Source organism: Trachurus trachurus, assembly GCF_905171665.1.
Source record: "Trachurus trachurus genome assembly, chromosome: 7".
Lineage (NCBI taxonomy): Eukaryota > Metazoa > Chordata > Actinopteri > Carangiformes > Carangidae > Trachurus > Trachurus trachurus.
Genome location: NC_139901.1, coordinates 34107870 through 34129092, shown reverse-complemented (window position 1 = coordinate 34129092; position 21223 = coordinate 34107870). Strand labels below are relative to the sequence as shown.

The 21223-nt window shown below is 39.7% G+C and overlaps 1 protein-coding gene across 2 annotated transcripts in view; it reads right to left on the bottom strand.

Annotated features, from left to right (window-relative positions):
- Positions 1-18960, bottom strand: part of LOC310988657 (6-phosphofructo-2-kinase/fructose-2,6-bisphosphatase-like) — a 40671-nt gene extending 21711 nt beyond the window's left edge. The window contains exons 1-8 of one of the 2 annotated variants that reach the window (XM_083975338.1): positions 18789-18960; positions 7928-8053; positions 6096-6192; positions 5793-5859; positions 4956-5030; positions 2702-2758; positions 2458-2579; positions 1735-1942 (exon numbers count right to left, since the gene is read on the bottom strand). In XM_083975338.1, coding sequence (XP_083831464.1) covers positions 1735-1942; positions 2458-2579; positions 2702-2758; positions 4956-5030; positions 5793-5859; positions 6096-6192; positions 7928-8053; positions 18789-18849 — 813 coding nt within the window. In that variant the 5' untranslated portion in view covers positions 18850-18960. Of the gene's footprint in view, positions 1-1734; positions 1943-2457; positions 2580-2701; positions 2759-4955; positions 5031-5792; positions 5860-6095; positions 6193-7927; positions 8054-18204; positions 18250-18788 lie in introns of those variants that run through there. The other variant, XM_083975339.1, reaches the window with a different exon arrangement.
- Positions 18961-21223: the final 2263 nt, after the last annotated feature.

Below are 21223 nucleotides of genomic sequence, written 5' to 3'. Positions count from 1 at the left end.
GTAATAAGAAAGAAAAACTTGCTCCACTATCAGATTTTTCTACTTATTTCAAGTGAAAATCTGCTTGAAAGAAGTAAAAAGTGTCTAAAAACAAGCTGCTTTTTATGTGATGAGTCTTATTTTAAAGCCCCTGTACAGACTTTTCATGTAGTGTTGATTCTGGCGCCCCCTGTGGACGAAAGCAGTGGAATGAAGACTGCATTTCCCACTGTCATGAAGACGTTTGTCTGGCCGGCGCGTGTAGATTTGTTTTGGAAACGTCGGAAAGAAGACAGGACTTGCTTCTTTCTTTTTTTTTAGCAGCGTAATGTATCTACACTGCAAAAACTCAAAATCTTACCAAGAATATTTGTCTCATTTCCAGTCAAAAATGTAATTTCTAGTCAAAATAAATCTCATTCTACTTAAAATAAGACTCATCACATAAAAAGCAGCTTGTTTTTAGACACTTTTTACTTCTTTCAAGCTGATTTTCACTTGGAATAAGTAGAAAAATCTGATAGTGGAGCAAGTTTTTCTTTCTTATTACAAGCACAAAAAACTTGCTTTCACTGGGAGATTTTTCTACTTATTTCAAGTGAAAATTAGTTTGAAACAAGTGAAAATGATCTAAAAACAAGTTAATTTTTAGGTGATGAGTCTTATTTTAAGTGGAAAGAGATTAGTTTTGACTAGAAATGAGACATTTTGACAAGAAATAAGACAAATATTTTTGGAAAGATTTTGAGTTTTTGCAGTGTATTGGTATGGTTTGGTGAGCGGTCCGACCCGACCATGCCTTCCAGAGGTCTAGAATTAGACGACTTAGAAATAGCTTCACACTGATGGGCTCATTTGCTGTTGTAGGGAACAGAGACACATCAGCAGAAACCACAGACTTTTGCATATCAAGTTAAAAGCTCCGTACCGGGGCTTTAAGTAGAATGAGATTTGTTTTGACTAGAAATAAGACAAATATTCTTGGTAAGATTTAGAGTTTTTGCAGTGTTTTCGGTAACACTTTACTTGAATAGGTATTCATAAGATTGACATAACAGCTCATAAACATCAATGAATACTTATGACAGCTGTGGTTAAGTGTCATTCAGTAAGTTATGTCACTTTTGATGCAAAGTTGACATTGTTTGAGATGTTTTTGTTATGAGAACTTGACATTATTTTTAAAGTTTGTCCATTAGGTCTGCTATGACAGTTTAAATTGTCTTTATGTCAAGTTGTCAGAACAAAAACATCTCAGACAATGTCAACTTTGCATCAAAAGTGACATAACTTACTGAATGACACTTAACCACAGCTGTCATAACTATTCATTGATGTTTATGACAGCTGCACTGCAAAAACTCAAAATCTTTCCAAGAATATTTGTCTTATTTCTTGTCAAAATGTCTCGTTTCTAGTCAAAACTAATCTCTTTTCATTTAAAATGAGACTCGTCACCTAAAAAATAACTTGTTTTTAGATCTTTTCACTTGTTTCAAACAAATTTTCCAGTGAAAGCAAGTTTTTTGTGTTTGTAATAAGAAAGAAAAACTTGCTCCACTATCAGATTTTTCTACTTATTTCAAGTGAAAATCTGCTTGAAAGAAGTAAAAAGTGTCTAAAAACAAGCTGCTTTTAATGTGATGAGTCTTATTTTAAGTAGAATGAGATTTGTTTTGACTAGAAATAAGACAAATATTCTTGGTAAGATTTAGAGTTTTTGCAGTGTTTTTCTTTAACCCTGTGAGCTCTGACCTTCTGTCCTCGGGGCGAGAGGCCCGAGTCTCCTCCGATACGTCCCAGCAGGTTGAGTTCACTCTCTCCGTGGCGGCTCAGGTAGATGCATCTGGGCGTGACGTGGATGTTCATGAGGTAGTAGACGATGCGGCTCTGGATGTGGTCCTGGACCCGGTTCACCAGGTACCGGCTGCCCACGTCGAAGATCTTGATGTAGGAGAGTTTCCTGTCCACATTCAGAGGAATAAAGATTAAAAACTACACTGCAAAAACTCTTCTTATTATTTATTTCTTGTCAAAATGTCATTTCTAGTCAAAATAAATCTAATTATATTTAAAATAAGACTCATCACATTAAAAAGCAGCTTGTTTTTAGACACTTTTTACTTCTTTTAAACCTATTTTCACTTGAAATAAGTAGAAAAATCTGATAGTGAAGCAAGTTTTTCTTTCTTTCTTTCTACAAACTTGCTTCCACTGGCAGATTTTTCTACTTATTTCAATTGAAAATTAGTTTGAAACAAGTGAAAATGATCTAAAAACAAGTTAATTTCTAGGTGATGAGTCTTATTTTAAGTGGAAAGAGATCAGTTTTGACTAGAAATGAGACATTTTGACAAGAAATAAGACGAATATTCTTGGAAAGATGTAGAGTTTTTGCAGTGCAGTGACGATTAGTGGGAAAAACCCACTGCCCCCCTTTTGATATCACACAAGGAGAAAGGCATTGTGGGAGATTACCGGTCCTTCTCGTCGTCGATGGGCGTGTACGAGGCTCTGTAGCAGTCGATGCGCTGGACGAAGTCTTCCATGGCTTCTTCTATGTCACGATCCACGTAATCTGGACTCCCAAACTTCACTTGCTGGAAAGAAAAGGTTTAAAAAAATTCAACAACACATCTCACCCTCTGATTGACTGAGTTACACTAAGATTAAAACATGTCGGATCAGACAGAATGACAGTTGAAGTGCAGGTGAATCTCACCTTGATATTCTCTGCAACGATCTCTGGGTCGTCACAGATCGACTCCACGAAGAACACCTGCAGCAGGAACCAATTAAACTAGTTAGTTAGTTAGTTAGTTTAAGTTTATTTCGGACATGTTAAAAGAAATAAAACATAATACAGAAATGGACAGACATAACATATAAAAACTTTGCAAAAACAACATATGAACAAAAAAAAAAAAAAAAATATATATATATATATATATATATATATATATATATATATATATATATATATATATATATATATATATATATATATATATATATATATATAATAAAAAAATAAAAGAAAATATTTGAAAAATAAAGGTAATTTGATTTTTTTGTTTTTGTTTTGTTTGTTTATTTGTTTGCTTCATATCCGAAAAGGAGTGGGAAGAAGTAAAACTTATTTACTCCCACCCCTTATTCATAAATTATCTATCAAGTTATCTAGTCATTATAATATATACAGTAAGTTAATTTATGAGTTATTTAACTGGATTTAAACTACTTAATTTCAACATGTTTTTCTATTCAACACTTATGTTTTCATGTGTGAATTATGAAAACCCACTTTCTTCACTCTTTACTTCTAACCTTAGGAAAATATTTTAAGTTTAACCTTTTTAATTATTAGTACACTGCCCGTGTACCACCTGGATTTAACTAAGCTAATAGGTCAGAGCCCATTGGGTAATTACTGCATGGATGATGATGTTTCAGCTATGTTGCATGTGTGCATCCAATGTGACCACAGAGTCCAGACCTGAACCCCATTGGGAATCTTTGAAAAATGAATGCAACTCTGGAGGAAAATAAATGTTGTGACATTGCAGAAGCTTATCGCCCTAATCAAAGGTACAGGAGGAAATATTACAGTGTGTGACTTTTTATTTTTGGACGGGCAGTGTATTTTTCATGATGATTTTGTATGTACAACAGTGGTTCTCAACAGTGGGTCTAGACCCGTTCTGGATGGGTCGCGGACAGCTGGTCAAAAAAGTAAATAATATTTAATGCACATCTGATGTTGGACATGTCTTTTATTTTGAAAAATAACTTATATTGAAAGGCACGAGACACGTGAACACATGCAGTTGTAATGCTCCTCCTCACTTTCTGATTATTTGCTCCATTTGCTCTGAATGCAAAGATATCAGTTTCTTATTAATGTGGCCTGATGCAGTGAATCTTGTTTTGTTTTATGGGTCTTTATTTTGTACAATTTGATATTTATCCACTTTAGTGAACATGCTCTGAATGCAGAGATGCATTAGAAGTCAAATATATCGTTTTGTTGGTCTCCATTTTGTGCAGTTTGATATTTTTTTATTCACTTCCGTACATGCAGTTGTCATGGTAACTCCTCAGTTTCATTCATGTGCTCTGAAATGCACTTTGCTCAATAAAGAGAAAAATGAGTTTTAAAGGCTTTAAAAAAAAAAAATCTTGGTTTGAATTCTATAAAAGTGGGTCGCGACTTAATGACCATGGGACAATGTGGAGCCCAGAGTGAAACTAGTGGAGAACCCCTGATGTACAACACAGAAGACATGTGATTAATTGTAATTTTCTGCATGTAAATCACTGTTTGTCAAATCTATTAAAGGTGTACAGAAAAGAAAACTGAATTTGAGCCCACTTTGGGTCATAAAATTAGTGTAATAACTCATCTATCAGACGTTGGAGGCCAAACTTTGTGCAAAATTCTATTTTTGAGTAAATCCGGGATGAAAGTGTGTATTTTTTTTCCGCATTGGATAATGCAGGCGCACGGATTATACGTCAGCCTGTACACGATTCACCAGCCACTGATATTGGATCCGTCAGCCGTCATTCAAACGTCTGAGACACACACACACACACGGAGCTCGGTCTCGCCCCAAGCTTTGAATATCCCGCCCGCTCGATAACGACCAATCAAATTCGTTTTCCTTACTCGGGTAAACTCGTGTTGCAGCTCGTGACAACTCGGCGCGACAAACAGGACAAACGGCCATTTCTGTACACCTTTAATAATATTGTTCCCTGGATGAAACTTGTCACATGTTCCTCAGGTGTTTAGTGTACCTGACATTTGGTCACCAAGGTGATGGTTTTATGGGGTTTAAAGGACAGAGACAGATTCACACCTTCACCACTCAAACCCAGTCCTAACCCCCAAACCTCAACATCTGTCCACAGATGTGTCTGAACACACATGTGATACCCAGAACTCATCTCTTCAGCATCAGAGTGTAACTCACCTTGTAGCCCTTCTCCTTAGCGAAGGCCATGATGACCGTCCTCCTCTCCCTGGTGGTGTTGGTGGCGTCAAACACCTGCAACACAGGACACGGCTGTTACCTTAGTTACACACATCACACGCTGCTAGAATATTTACAAGTAAAGTTCATTTGCCCCATTTTATAATAATTATTGTTAATTAAGCAGCTGATTCCAGCACTACGGTGTCTTTAAAACTCCTCAGCGTAATTTTTTAACAGACTTAAGAGACTTTAAGAGACTTTAAAGGGATAGTTCACCCAAAATTCAAATTTCACTCATTATCTCCTCTCCCTCATGTGGACTAAGGGCTGGGAGAAGTTTCAGAGTCCTCCGTGGCTTCTCTGAGTTACAGGGGGTCTCGGCATAGCAGTGCATGTCCATATGATGGTTGCAAATTCGGACGAACCAGGAAGAGGAGCTTCGAGAAGCTTCCACTACAAACAAGCTTGAAATATAGACTTATTTAATTTCTTTCGGGACAATTTCGCATTTAATTTTTTTCAGGACAGTTTCTCATGTCGGGGCTTCAATACCAGAGGGACATTACATACGAGCAGCATGGAGGTATCTGGATGTTTTTTGGTGTGTCTTTTTGTTATGAAGACAGTTGGTATCCATTTGCAACCGTCATATGGACATGCACTGCTACGCCGAGACCCCCTGTAACCCAGAGAAGCCACGGAGGACTCTGAAACTTCTCCCAGCCCTTAGTCCACATGAGGGGGAGGAGATAATGAGGGAAATTTCAATTTTGGGTGAACTATCCCTTTAACAGGAGAAAATCCTGACGTCATTATTTAGTTTCTTCTACTCACAGCGACTTGTCCCTGCTCCTTAGAGAAGTAGGAGGCCACGTCTTTGAGTGCGGCTGAAGCACACGCTCTGAGAGAGGGAACACACGTTAAAACACCAGAGCAGATAACACACACACACACACACACACACACACACACACACACACACACACACACACACACACACACACACACACACACACACCCACACACACACACACACACACACACACACACACACACACACACACACACACACACACACACACACACACACACACACACACACACACACACACACATAAAACTCTGCGTGGTCCTTACTTGCGGATGTTCATGGCCTCTTCATTGTCAGGTTTAAAGAACTCAAAGTTCTTGTAGATCTTCACAGCTTCTCGTCTGTACTGACCCACGTTGAACACTGGTGAGAACAGAAGAACTGAGGTTAAAACTTATTTAATTTACTCTCTATTTACACCAGGGGTTAGAATCACAAGACCCCAGCGTTATATAATAATAATAGTTTTCATGCAGTTTTGCATGAATTTACCTCTAAAACAACTCTCAACCGACAAATAAAGGTAACAAACCTACTGCTATGACTACACTGCAAAAACTCAAAATCTTCCCAAGAATATTTGTCTTATTTCTAGTCAAAATGTCATTTCTAGTCAAAACTAATTTAATTATAACTAAAATAAGTATATTTATACATATACATACATAGTTATACGTAAAAAAGCAGCTTGTTTTTAGACACTTTTTACTTCTTTCAAGCAGATTTTCACTTGAAATAAGTAGAAAAATCTGATAGTGGAGCAAGTTTTTCTTTCTTATTACAAAACACAAAAAACTTGCTTTCACTGGCAGATTTTTCTACTTATTTCAAGTTAAATTAGGCTTGAAAGAAGTAAAAAGTGTTTAGTTTTGACTAGAAATTTGACATTTTGACAAGAAATAAGACAAATATTCTTGGAAAGATTTTGAGTTTTTGCAGTGTATAGTATAGGGATTATGGCAATGGGCCAATTTGACAAAATGTTGCGCTATCCCTTTAATTATAGGCGCCTTCCAGGACACTCAAGGTCACTGTACAAAAAGACAGGATAAACACAACCAATAAAGTTTAAAACATAATGATCAAACATAATAAAACATAACAAAACATCAGTAAAGTGCAACTCTGCCCTCTGACCTTTGACCCTCTCTTTCAGGCTAAACATTGTGCTTCGCCTGAACAAAGACAGCATGAAGGGAACTGACCTCATTTCCTTTGTTTACCCATTTAAATAGCATTATAATGTTTTAAATGTTTTTATATTGACACCTGAGTTAAACCTCATTCATTGAGAGTGAAATGTGTAATGTTTCCTTTATTATTTCATCGTAATAAAAAAAAAATCTTCGACTATCTGCACCAAGCCTCATCATCTCTGTTGTTCTCTGCAAATGATGAAATGTTGGCTCCAGTGTGTGAATGTGCGCGGCGATATTTTTTTCCCCAGGATGGTAGGGGAAGGTCCCGCCTTCTCTGCCTCCGATTGGCTAGATGGGCTCCTTTTTCGACTCTGATTGGCTAGAAGGGCTCTCGCCTGATTGGTTGTTTGTTTTGGTTGTGAAACGGCTGTGAAACGCAGGCTGTCGGCAAAGTGTGATAAGTGCCTCTAGATCTACCTGGACTCAATGGCACAATTACACTTCTCACTCAAACTCAAAATGTAAACTTGGACTCTCTCTACTTATCTGGCCTGTCTACACTCTACCTGGTCTTTTTACTAAACTTAACCAACTCCTTTCTTCATTGCCTAAACCCAACCAATGGCACAGTTACACTTCTCTCTCAAACTCAAAAAAACTTGGAATATAAATTTAAAAACTAAATTTTTCGGAATGTGAAACCAGCGGGGATCGAACTCGGATTCACCACGCCGCAGGCGAAAAAGCAAACCGCTTCACCATGGTGTCTGATCACATTTGAAACTTCAGTTCTGTGTATTTTAGTTTACTACAGTAGCCTACTGTTGTGAGATGACGTCAATCGGAGGAGAATTCATCCAGCCAATCAGAGGCAGAGAAGGCAGGACCTTCCCCTACCATCCTGGGAAAAAAAATATTAATATTGCGTCCAGATGTGCAGTGACATCAGCACCACTGACCTCTAGTAGGAACTCCGATCCAGTTGAGGTAGCGGGTCAGCTTCTTGGAGATGTAGGTCTTCCCCCGCGCCGGCAGACCCACCATCACGATCAGCGTAGGAGAGTTACAGAACTGAGGCACCGAGGCTGCAACACACACACACACACACATACAGTAGAGGTGTTAAAGGAATAGTTCACCAAAAAATGAAATCCAGTCATCAGTGCCTCCCCCTCATGCTGATGAATACTCTGGAGTAGTTTTTTTTTTTGCATTAATCACTTTGCACTTTCTCCTCGCACTGGCACTTATGCTGAATAGACTTTTAGACTTTTATTTATTTGCACATAAAAAATAAAACAAAACATTTACTTATCTCTCTTACTAGTAAGAAAGATATGAAAAATAAATGTGCAGGTGAGGTCTGAAACCTGAAAGGCTTCTAACACGACCTCACCTTGATCTAACACATAATTGAAGCACAGTAAAGAAATAATAATCACATACCTTGTGCAAGGTATAGATAGAAAATAAAATTAAAAAAGAAAGGAAGGAATAAGATGGAAAAAAAACAGGGAAGATGTTGGTAGTAAAAATAAAAGTAGTAGTAATGATAACAGCACCAAATAAATAAATAAATAAATAAACAAAAAGAGGTGAGAAAAGAAAGCGAGACAAAAGAAGAGAACAGATTAATTAAGTTCAAGTAAACACTAAAAAGGGAAAAGAAAAGAAAAACAAAAAAAAACATGGGGCACTAGGAAAGCAGAGTTAAAAGTCAAGCCATGTTTTGATGTTCAGTTAATTTTAACAGTAGTTTCTTTTTAAATATTGCCAAGGAGGAGGAACTATGTTCATTCCATAACAGAATTCCTCTGTATGTGATGGTGTAGGTTCTACTGCCCTCTGGTGGTATTACAACGGGGGCGGTGTAGGTGACCTGCTTGTCTTGTAGCGTGCGAGTGGAAACTTGAATTTGTGCGAAAGTATTGTTGAAATTGATTTGGTAATACGTGACTTTGGTGCATTGCTTTGTAAATGAAGATACTGATTTGCAAGATACACTGCAAAAACTCGAAGTCTTTCCAAGAATATTTGTCTTATTTCTTGTCAAAATGTCTCAATTTTAGTCAAAACTAATCTCTTTCCACTTAAAATAAGACTCATCACCTAAAAATTAACTTGTTTTTAGATATTTTTTACTTGTTTCAAACTAATTTTCACTTGAAATAAGTAGAAAAATCTGCCAGTGAAAGCAAGTTTTTTGTGTTTGTAATAAGAAAGAAAAACTTGCTCCACTATTGGATATTTCTACTTATTTCAAGTGAAAATCTGTTTGAAAGAAGTAAAAAGTGTCTAAAAACAAGCTACTTTTTAATGTGATGAGTCTTATTTTAAGTATAATGGGATTTGTTTTGACTAGAAATGACATTTTGACTAGAAATAAGACAAATATTCTTGGTAAGATATTTGAGTTTTTGCAGTGTATTAATATCAAATATGGTTGAGATTTTCAATTTTCAATTTGTCAAACAGTGCCAGGGAGGATGGAGCCCTGAAATCTGAGTTTGTGGCGGTTCTAACGAAGCGTTTCTGAATGTGACGCTGCTCGGCGTTGTCCTCCCCGTATATTGCATTGTACGGTATTGTGTGTATTATTTATTTATTGTGGTGTATGTGGTGGGAGTAGGCTACTGCATTGTTTCTCTGTGAGAGCAAAACCAAGACACATTCCTATCAACTTGATTCTACTTGTTGACATGGCAATAAACCTTTGAATCTTGAATCTTGAATCTTATTCCTCAAAGTTCATCTGGAGACCCGGGAGGCCGGTTCCTATATAGTCCAACCAAAACTTTATATGAGAGTCAATAGCGCCCGACACAAAAACCTCCATAAAACTACACAACAACCATTTAATATTCCTCCACACTGCTCGTCCACTGCAATCCAAGTGTCCTGAAGGGAGATAGTCCAGAGTTTGGACTGTTGAGGCTGTAAAAATGTCCTAAATGAGGTATTTTCCACTAAACTCTGGACTATCTCCCTTCAGGACAGTCAGTTTTTTCCTCAGTTTATTGTCACTTATTTTCCCTTTAAGAGCATCTTGAGCTATTCTACACATTTTTTTCACCTTTTTTCCTGTGGCCTCTGCAGCACTCCCCCTTCCCCTCATTTTTTCCCTTCAGGACACTTGGATTGCAGTGGACGAGCAGTGTGGAGGATTAAAGGGACAACGAGGAGTTTCTATTTGGTTATAAAAAGTCTGATATTAATGTGGATGAATCTCCGTTACCACTTGTTAATGGTCCATTTTCTATAAATATATGGTTTTGTCTCTATGGTTATTTTGTTATTATTAGTGGTGGTGGAAATGCTGGGCGAGCCGACCAGCGTTTCTTTACTTTCGGTTTCGTGGCGAGTCATGAGAATAACGCCGCCGAATCTCCGTTTATGGTGGGAACTACGACGGTATGTGATCGTCTTCCAACCTCTGACTTTAATTCTTGATGAATGAAAACATGAGTCTGTCTTGCGCCGGTCAATGAATTTCACGGTGCGGAGGCTCATAAATGTAGTGTGAAAACTAGGGCTGTCAGAGTTAACGCGTTAATCGCGATGCGATTAATTAAAGAAAATAAAAAAAAATGTAATCGCTGTTAAATTGCGGCCCATTTTGTCCTCTGTCTGCTGGACTGGAGGACTGGAGTGTGGGACCTCCAGTCCAGTAGGTGGCGGTAAGGCACCTTCAAGTTGGTTGCTACACAAATATACACAGTCTAACATATAGCCACAGCTCCATCCATTGATTTTTTGACGGCTTTGTTGTAAACAAATGCACATGGCCATGTATTGATTTTTTGACGGTTTTGTTGTCAACAAACGCACATGGCCAGGCAGAGGTGTAGCAAAGTACAGTAAAGGGCAATTTCCACTGGATGCAATTCGTTTCAATTCTGTGTGAGTTTCATGCATCATGTGTTATGATTAGGTAGGCCTGCTAGGTCTGGTCTAAAAGTTGTTTGTCTAGAGATTATAACACTTTGGGGTGTTGAATGTCCAAAGCGCCATATATAATATTTTTAATAGAGATTAATCGCGAGTTAACTATGGAAAAAATGCGATTATCGCGATTAGAAAAATTAATCGTTTGACAGCCCTAGTGAAAACACTTCGCTTTTCCAAAACTCCTTGTTGTCCCTTTAAATGGTTTTTGTGTATGGACGTTTTTGTGTCGGGCCCTATTATTGCTCTCATATAAAGTTCTGGTTGGACTAGGAACCGGCCTCCCAGGTCTCCAGATGCACTTTGAGGAATAAAAAACTACTCTGGAGTATTCATCAGCATGAGGGGGAGGCAATAATGACTGAATCTCATTTTTTTTGGTGAACTATTCCTTTAACATGTGGCTGTTACTGCTGCTTTACATGTGATGTGTTTACATCAGCGTCACGTTCAGCTGATCAAATCCCTCTGAGGCTCCGCTCTACAGGACGTGTGTGTGTGTGTGTGTGTGTGTGTGTGTGTGTGTGTGTGTGTGTGTGTGTGTGTGTGTGTGTGTGTGTGTGTGTGTGTGTGTGTGTGTGTGTGTGTGTGTGTGTGTGTGTGTGTGTGTGTGTGTGTGTGGCTGCCAGGGTAATCTTCATTAGGAGAATGAGAGCGCGGCGCTGCAGCTCAGATGTCCGTGTCTGATCTGGCTGCTCGTCGTCTGGCAGCGCGCCATGACACACAAAACTGTCCGAGCAACAACTAAACACAACAAACTAACAAGTTCAACACGTCGTCACACACATTCAATTACTGATCATCTGCAGAAACCAAACTAACAAGCGGCACAGTGGCCTCAACTTTACATTTTAGGGCAAAAATCAACTTGCAAACCAAATATTCACATTTCCTTTTCATTCATGATCCCCATGCACCTCGGCCTGACACCTGGAACAACAGATCCCAGACTCTTTGAGTGTTAGAAAGGGGGGAAAAAAAGCAAATGCACTGGTTGCACATGTGCAGGTAGTAATTTAGTTGCACTGTATCAAATGTAGGTGCAAACTGCCTCCATTTAGGGGAGAGATATACAAATATACTGTACACCTGTGAAGATGTGGAAAGAAAAGCAGAAACAACCGGAGCAGCTTGAAGTGAACAAACCACTGCTGTTAAACCTCCGCTCTGCACAACAAGTGTCCCTAAATATAAAGATAAATCCATCTGTATCTCTGGATACATCCCAGAATATAGATCTGACTACAGAGATGTGGAGCCGCCGCTCAAAAGAAAAGAAACTCCTCACACACACTTCAGAGCATCAAACCCTGTGTGTGTGTGTGTGTGTCTCACCCAGTCATGACCCAGTTGTTGCATGTTTGTCTGTGTCTGGGCTTTAAAGAAAAGAAAAAGAAAAGCCAGTTTCAGCCGGTCATTTCTCCAGCAGCAGCAGCAGCAGCAGCAGCAGCAGCAGCAGCAGCAGCAGCAGCTCGGCTCGGTGCCGGTCGAGCTGCAGAACCAGAAAGAGTCCTGATTAGGGATGCACATTTTGAATTTTTTTTCTGACCGATAACCGACGCTCGTTAACCGATTATTAACCGTTAACCGATAAGATTAAGACACTCGCGGCGCACGGCCAAAAAAAAAAAAAAATTGATCACTCCATTTAAAATATTTTTTTTTTGCAGTTAAATACACACGTGCGCTGCGACAGCTGATCAGCGCCACATCTACTGAGCTCTGTCTCAGCTGATCGCGCTCATATGGAGGTTAGATCGTCCAATGTAGAAGTGTTTTTATACAAAGTGCAGCCAAACACCAGGCTGAAGGAGCAGCAGAGCTCCTCTGACAGCTCCTCTGTGGAGCTGCAGGAGAGCTGCTGCAGGTGAACAGGCTGGAGAGCAGCCACGTCCACGTCCTCGTCCTCTTTTTTTTCTCAGCACCGTAGTTACAGGTGATTCACATCTATGTCCGTGTAGCTACATGTATTGTCTGATCTTCCTTCATGGGGGCTGCTGCTGCTGCTGCACATACTGTCAGTCCTCTTGTGTAACTTTGTGCTGTGAAATATGACTGAAGGCAGTGAACTCTGCACGTGTCGACACGCCCCCATGAGTTGACGACATAAGGAGCTAATAAAATAAATAAATAACCGATAGTATTAATCGGTCAAAGTTCTTGTTAACGGTTAAACAGTTAATCATGTGCATCCCTAGTCCGGATGAAACCGTGTGTGTGGAGCGAGCGTCGGCCTCCAGGATGTTCCATTATGAATGAAGGAGGAGGAAGCTGCTGCGTCAGCACAACACTCAGAGGACCTGAGGTCACGTCAGACAGAGCAGAGAGACTGATCTGATCTGATCTGGATCAGCTTGGCACCGGTCCCGCTCTCTCAGACCGTCGGGCCTGAGCTCAGACCTGAAGCAGCTGACGGGTCACTAGGCAAGGCAGTTTTATTAGTATAGCCTGTTTTTACCACCAGTTTGTCTCAAAGGGCTTTACATCCCATCATAACAACATCCTCTGTCCTTAGACCCTCACATCCACTGAGGAAAAACTCCATCAACTTCTGCTAACATTTCCATATTTCAATATATTTTGCACATTCTGTGTTATAAACTATAAACTGTTTTCTTGTCTGTAACAACATCTCTGTCCTGGGTGATGATCCCTCCTCTGTAGCTCACCCTGAGGTTTCTCCTGGTTTTCCCTGTTAAAAGGGTTTTCCATGGAGTTTTTCCTCAGTGGATGTGAGGGTCTAAGGACAGAGGATGTTGTTATGATGGGATGTAAAGCCCTTTGAGACAAACTGGTGGTAAAAAACGGGCTATACTAATAAAATCGCCTTGCCTTGGAAAAAACCCTTTTAACAGGGAAAAATTGGAGAAAGCTCAGGGTGAGCAACAGAGGAGGGATCCCTCACCCAGGACGGACAGACGGGACAGAGATGTTGTTACATCTTGGTATTTTCAAGCATGCTCTGTCTTCTCATCTCATGGTGACCTGTTCCTGTTTTCACTGAAGATGCATTTCTGATTTGTTGATCTGTTACTAATCATTATATACTGTCATTTTAGTCCCAGTGTTGACCTTTGTGGCCCTACTATGGTTGTTTTGTTTTGTCCCAATGTAGTTACAATAACTGTGGTTTGTCCTTGTTTGTACTATTGTTTTTGTCTTTTGGTTTGTTTGTTTTGTTTGTTTATTTGTCTGTTTGTTTTTCTATATTGTTGAGAACATGTTTGTCTGTTGAATCTATGTTTGTCTATATGTTTGGACCCCCTCGAAAACGTGGGGTTTTATCCAAATAAACAAATTTCAAAGCAAACAGACAAGAAAACAGTTACACAAACACTACAACACAACACAGCAGCAGCAGCAGCAGCAGCAACCAGAGCTCCAGACTCACGTACATCCCCTCCGGCGGTTGCGGTTCAGGTTGCAGCCCATCCACGGGACCCAGATCTTCAGCAGCGGCGTCTGCGTGAGCGTCTTGTGCTCGGTGACGGTGAGAGCCATGAGGCCGACGGAGAGGACGGAGAGGACGGAGAGGACAGAGGCTCCCTGACCGCCTGCTGCTGCTGTGTGCATGTGTCTGCTTCAGCAAACACCACGACCTAGTGCAGTCAGCTGACTGTTGCTAAGGAGAAACACTTGGTGGAGCAGGAAGGGGGGGGGGGGGGGGGGGGGGGGGGCTGAGGCCATGCTGCTCGACTGGCCTCTCCATCTGGTTCAGGTTAGAACTGACCTGAGAGCAGCAGCTGGCAGCTCACTGCAAAAACTCTACATCTTTCCAAGAATATTTGTCTCATTTCTTGTCAAAATGTCTCATTTCTAGTCAAAACTAATCTCTTTCCACTTAAAATAAGACTCGTCACCTAAAAATTAACTTGTTTTTAGATCATTTTCACTTGTTTCAAACTAATTTTCAATTGAAATAAGTAGAAAAATCTGCCAGTGAAAGCAAGTTTTTTGTGCTTGTAATAAGAAAGAAAAACTTGCTCCACTATCAGATTTTTCTACTTATTTCAAGTGGAAAATTTGCTTGAAAGAAGTAAAAAGTGTCTCCAAACAAGCTATGTTTTAAATGTGATGAGTCTTTTTTTTAAGTAGAATTAGATTTATTTTAATGTTTTTTTTCCTCTCTGTGTGTGTCTTTCTTTCTTTTCCTTTATCTAACAGTGGGTGGGAAGGGAAAAGGGTTAATAATGGTTCATAGGAGCAGTTCTGGCTCAGTTTAAGTTTGTTGTTGCTTTCAACATAGGCTACATTTTGACTAGAAATAAGACAAATATTCTTGGTAAGAGTTTGAGTTTTTGCAGTGCGGGATCTGTGCAGCGAGGAGGCGGTGACACAGCTGGTTCCACCGCCACAGAGACAAGAACAGCAGCAGCAGAAGAAGGAGAAGAAGTGGTGGTGGTGGGACAAAGTGGAGCAGCTGAGGAAACAAACCCCTCATGAATTCAGATTAGCAGAGTCAGAGCTGCACGAGTTGTTTACTAATGAGACGAGTCGGAGCTCCAACTCTTTCCTTAAATCATTTCCCAGGACTTGTTCAGCTGCTTCAGTCTGACAGACGTTATCACACCACACAACAACACATAGAGGTGTTGTTTTCCACGGTTGAACCTTATTTTGTTCATTTAACCAGTTTATTTCTATGTTTCTTCCTCTCTCAGCCCCAGAAGTCTGACTTAAAGGGATAGTTCAACATTTAGTCAAATTGGCCCATCACCATAATCCCTATAGTCATAGCAGTAGGTTCGTTACCTTTAATTGTCGGTGCAAGCTGTTTTTAGAACGGCGGAGCAGAGCCGTGAGCTGCTCAGAGCTACGCTACGGAGGCTCATTATGGAATTTCTTGGTTTCCCTCATCAAACTCATCAAATACACAATCCAACAACTCCACAACGCTCTGGTGGACAAGTTGTGACCTGCACATTCACCACGCTATGAGATAATAACACAACGTTACCACACAGAGTTGTTTTAGAGGGAAATACAGAGACTGTTGATGAAAAACTGTCCCTGAAGGCAACGTGCATCAGCGGTTTTGCATGAATCTACCTCTACAACAACTGTGTGTGGTAACGTTGTGTTATTATCTCATAGCGTGGTGAATGTGCAGCTCACAACTTGTCCACCAGAGCGTTGTGGAGTTGTTGGATTGTGTATTTGATGAGTTTGATGAGGGAAACCATGAAATCCCATAATGAGCCTCCGTAGCGTAGCTCTGAGCAGCTCACGGCTCTGCTCCGCCGTTCTAAAAACAGCTTGCACCGACAATTAAAGGTAACGAACCTACTGCTATGACTATAGGGATTATGGTGATGGGCCAATTTGCCAAAATGTTGAACTATCCCATAGATGTGCAGTCTGTGGCTCTTGAACTTATCTATGAAATAAATAAATAAATATGAGAAATGTATTATAGAACAACACAAAAACCATGTAGTTTTAGTGTTTAAACCAGGTCCAAGTCCAGAGTTTTCATTGGAAAAGAAATCCTTCTCCAGGACATTTGACTTTTTTTTTCTCATTTTCCGTGTGTTTTCCGTGACTGTAAAACTGGTCAACCATTATCCAGGTGTTCCAGCTTTTCCAGCCTACACATAGGAACCCTGTACTGTAGGCCTACTAAGTGTGGTGGCAGCTTTCAGTTGTGGTGTCTGACCAGCAGGGGGCAGTGTCAACATGAACCTGAGATCTGGCATCATCCAGGAACGTGACACTTCATTATCATTCACTCAGATCTTAAAAACGCTGCATGTGTTCGACCGAGGTGTGCACTCAGATCCCTGCACTGCAAAAACTCAAAATCTTTCCAAGAATATTTGTCTTATTTCTTGTCCAAATGTCTAATTTCTAGTCAAAACAAATCTCATTCTACTTAAAATAAGACTCATCACATTAAAAGCAGCTTGTTTTTAGACACTTTTTACTTCTTTCAAGCAGATTTTCACTTGAAATAAGTAGAAAAATCTGATAGTGGAGCAAGTTTTTCTTTCTTATTACAAGCACAAAAAACCTGCTTTCACTGACAGATTTTTCTACTTATTTCAAGTGAAAATTAGTTTGAAACAAATGAAAATTAGTTTGAAACAAATGAAAATTATCTGAAAACAAGTTAATTTTTAGGTGATGAGTCTTATAGAGATTAGTTTTGACTAGAAATTAGACATTTTTACAAGAAATAAGACAAATATTCTTGGAAAGATTTAGATTTTTTGCAGTGTGATGCTGCCGTTCGTTACAGCTCGTTAGCAGATACCAGTGTTACTGTCGGTGCTGGAAACAGACTGGGAATCATTCAAACTACCGGGTCTGGATGGGAAATGTTAAGTGTAACGACCAGTTGAATAATCCTGCATCAGCATCAAAATAAACTCATAGTGCATTCTGGTTCTGAGCTGAAGGCGACAGAGTGGAAACACGTCGACCCCAAAAACTGGGTCAGTGCTTCAGGCCGGTGTGGATCAAGTGATCAAGTCCTTCAAACAGGCAACGCTTTAGCAATATACTTGAAGTTCATTTTATTAAATATGCTTGAGTATAGGTATAGCAACTATACTGTATGGACCATGTACTTGTAGCATACTAGAAAATATATTAATTTAATACTTCTTCTGACTAAATTGGAACATTTTAAGTTTATAAAAGTAGGACTTTATAGGTCATTTTAAGTTTCAAAAGTACACTTCCAAGTATACTGCCTCAGTTTTAGTATAAAGTGAGTATAGCTGTAGTAACTTTACTTGTTGCTAAGGGATACACATCATTTACGAAGCTTCGGTCCGTGTTCAAAGTCTAACGAGCCGTTTTCTCCTGAGCAGCGATCACAGAGACACTGATAACCAGTAACAGCCAGATCCTCCTGTTCTGGGATCAGATCAACCATTAAGAGACGGGAACGTGTTACTGTACAAACCCAACACACAAACACACACACACACACACACACACACACACACACACACACACACACACACACACACACACACACACACACACACACACACACACACACACACACACACACACACACACACACATGGAGGGTTCTTACACTTCTCTTTTATTCACAACTTCCTCCGAAATCTGTGGGTTTTTAAAGAAGTCTGATCTGAATCGCGGCCTGAGAGAGACAACGTCGTCATCTTTATCTGGTGTTTGCAGAACCTGAGTGTCTGAAACAACCTCAGATCAGATCATAATCTCTAATCTCTAATCTCTAATCCTGCAAATCATTCACCTGTAAACAGACTGACTAACACAACACAACACAACACCACGCTTCAGTCTTCTTTACCTAAACATGGAAGTTGCTTCACTGCTGCTGCAGCGTGACATCACATGGACTCTATTTTTACTCCTTCAGTCGGTGTGAGTCTGTCTTGTCGCCTTTGTGTGTCATGAAAGAGCACACTGCAAAAACTCAAAATCTTACCAAGAATATTTGTATTATTTCTAGTCAAAACAAATCTCATTCTACTTAAAATAAGACTCATCACATAAAAAGCAGCTTGTTTTTAGACACTTTTTACTTCTTTCAAGTATATTTTTACTTGAAATAAGTAGAAAAATCTGATAGTGGAGCAAGTTTTTCTTTCTTATTACAAACACAAAAAACTTGCTTTCATTGGCAGATTTTTCTACTTATTTCAGGTGAAAATTTGTTTGAAACAAGTGAAAATGATCTAAAAACAAGTTAATTTTTAGGTGATGAGTCTTATTTTAAGTGGAAAGAGATTAGTTTTGACTAGAAATGAGACATTTTGACAAGAAATAAGACAAATATTCTTGGAAAGATTTAGAGTTTTTGCAGTGTAGAAGCCTTGCAGTGTGTTGTGTTGTGTTGTTGCGGCGTGCTGTCTGCAGCAGCAGTGATCTCACCTGCGCTGTCACAGCGGCCGCGGAGCCTCACATGCTCCAGCTGGGGGGGGGGCAGCTCCATGGTCCGACCGAGGGAAGCAGCAGCAGCAGCAGCAGCAGCAGCAGAGCAGCTCAACAACACATCCACACAATCCACACACACGGGGGGTTATGTGGCCGGGGGCGACGGGACCGATGCTCTTTTTTAAGAAACTAAATGCCAAAGTATTCCCAACTCAATCCAACCCCCACACCCCCTCTGCCCCCTCCCCCTCCCCCTCCGAGCCGTCTCTTTTCCCTCGTACACATGGACATATGATAGCAGCACTGGGCTTGGCCTTTACTGTTTGCCAGGGCCAGAGTTCACAACGTACACACACGGAGAGAGAGAGCGCGTCATAACAAGTGCAAAGGTCTCTGAGGAGGAGACGGTTGTTGTGCAGGGAGACGCGGCGGGGACACGGCCGTCCCTTATCACGCATCATGTCATGGAGGTCACTGTTGTGTCAGCTGTAGGGCCATCGATCACTGTATATACACACATACTGTACTGTAGGCCTATATACAGTGGCATGCAAATGTTTGGGCCCCCTCTGTTTAAAATGTCTGTTAGTGTGAACAGTTCATCAAGTGGAAGGTATTAAAGGTGTAACTCAAAATCTGTCTTCGAAGACTGACTGTCGACACCGGTCTGTGTGGTAGTTGCCTGTATCAGTGAGGCAATAAAGACATGAGAAAGACACTGAGTGTTGCTGGCTTCTTGGTCTTTTTAAATTTGTTTACTAGCCCAGCACCTCCTGACTGCTTCTTTTTCTTTTTGAGTGTGCGCGCTCTTCCTTTTTTGAGTAACTCAAAATCTTACCCAGAATATTTGTCTTATTTCTAGTCAAAACAAATCTCATTCTACTTAAAATAAGACTCATCACATTAAAAAGCAGCTTGTTTCTGGACACTTTTTACTTCTTTCAAGTTGATTTTCACTGGAAATTAGTCGAAAAATCTGATAGTGGAGCAAGTTTTTCTTTCTTATTACAAGTACAAAAACAACTTGCTTTCACAAGTAAAAATTAGTTTGAAACAAGTGAAAATGATCTAAAAACAAGTTGATTTTTAGGTGACGGATCTCATTTTAAATGAAAAGAGTTTAGTTTTGACTAGAAATGAGACATTTTGACAAGAAATAATTCAAATATTCTTGGAAAGATTTTGAGTTTTTGCAGTGCAGAAAAGAAAAATGATTTTGATCCCACTGTGGGTCTTAACATTAGTGTAATAACTCATCTATCAGACGATGGAGCCCAAACTTTGTGCAGAATTTTTTTTTTTTTTTTTTTTTTTCAAAAATTTTTCAAAAAAATTCCATCGAAAGCAACTGGACTTAGTTATTTGTACAAATAACTAAGTCCAGTTGCTTTCGATGGAATTTTTTTGAAAATTTTTGAAAAAAAAAAAAAAAAAAAAAATTCTGCACAAAGTTTTGGGCTCCATCGTCTGATAGATGAGTTATTACACTAATGTTAAGACCCACAGTGGGATCAAAATCATTTTTCTTTTCTGCACTGCAAAAACTCAAAATCTTTCCAGAATATTTTGAATTATTTCTTGTCAAAATGTCTCATTTCTTAGTCAAAACTAAACTCTTTTCATTTAAAATGAGATCCGTCACCTAAAAATCAACTTGTTTTTAGATCATTTTCACTTGTTTCAAACTAATTTTACTTGTGAAAGCAAGTTGTTTTTGTACTTGTAATAAGAAAGAAAAACTTGCTCACTATCAGATTTTTTCGACTAATTTCCAGTGAAAATCAACTTGAAAGAAGTAAAAAGTGTCCAGAAACAAGCTGCTTTTAATGTGATGAGTCTTATTTTAAGTAGAATGAGATTTGTTTTGACTAGAAATAAGACTAATATTCTGGGTAAGATTTTGAGTTACTCAAAAAAGGAAGAGCGCGCACACTCAAAAAGAAAAAGAAGCAGTCAGGAGGTGCTGGGCTAGTAAACAAATTTAAAAAGACCAAGAAGCCAGCAAACTCAGTGTCTCTCATGTCTTTATTGCCTCACTGATACAGGCAACTACCACACAGCCGGTGTCGACAGTCAGTCTTCGAAGACAGATTTTGAGTTACACCTTTAATACCTTCCACTTGATGAACTGTTCACACTAACAGACATTTTAAACAGAGGGGGCCCAAACATTTGCATGCACTGTATATAGGCCTACAGTACAGTATGTGTGTATATACAGTGATCGATGGCCCTACAGCTGACACAACAGTGACCTCCATGACATGATGCGTGATAAGGGACGGCCGTGTCCCCGCCGCGTCTCCCTGCACAACAACCGTCTCCTCCTCAGAGACCTTTGCACTTGTTATGACGCGCTCTCTCTCTCCGTGTGTGTACGTTGTGAACTCTGGCCCTGGCAAACAGTAAAGGCCAAGCCCAGTGCTGCTATC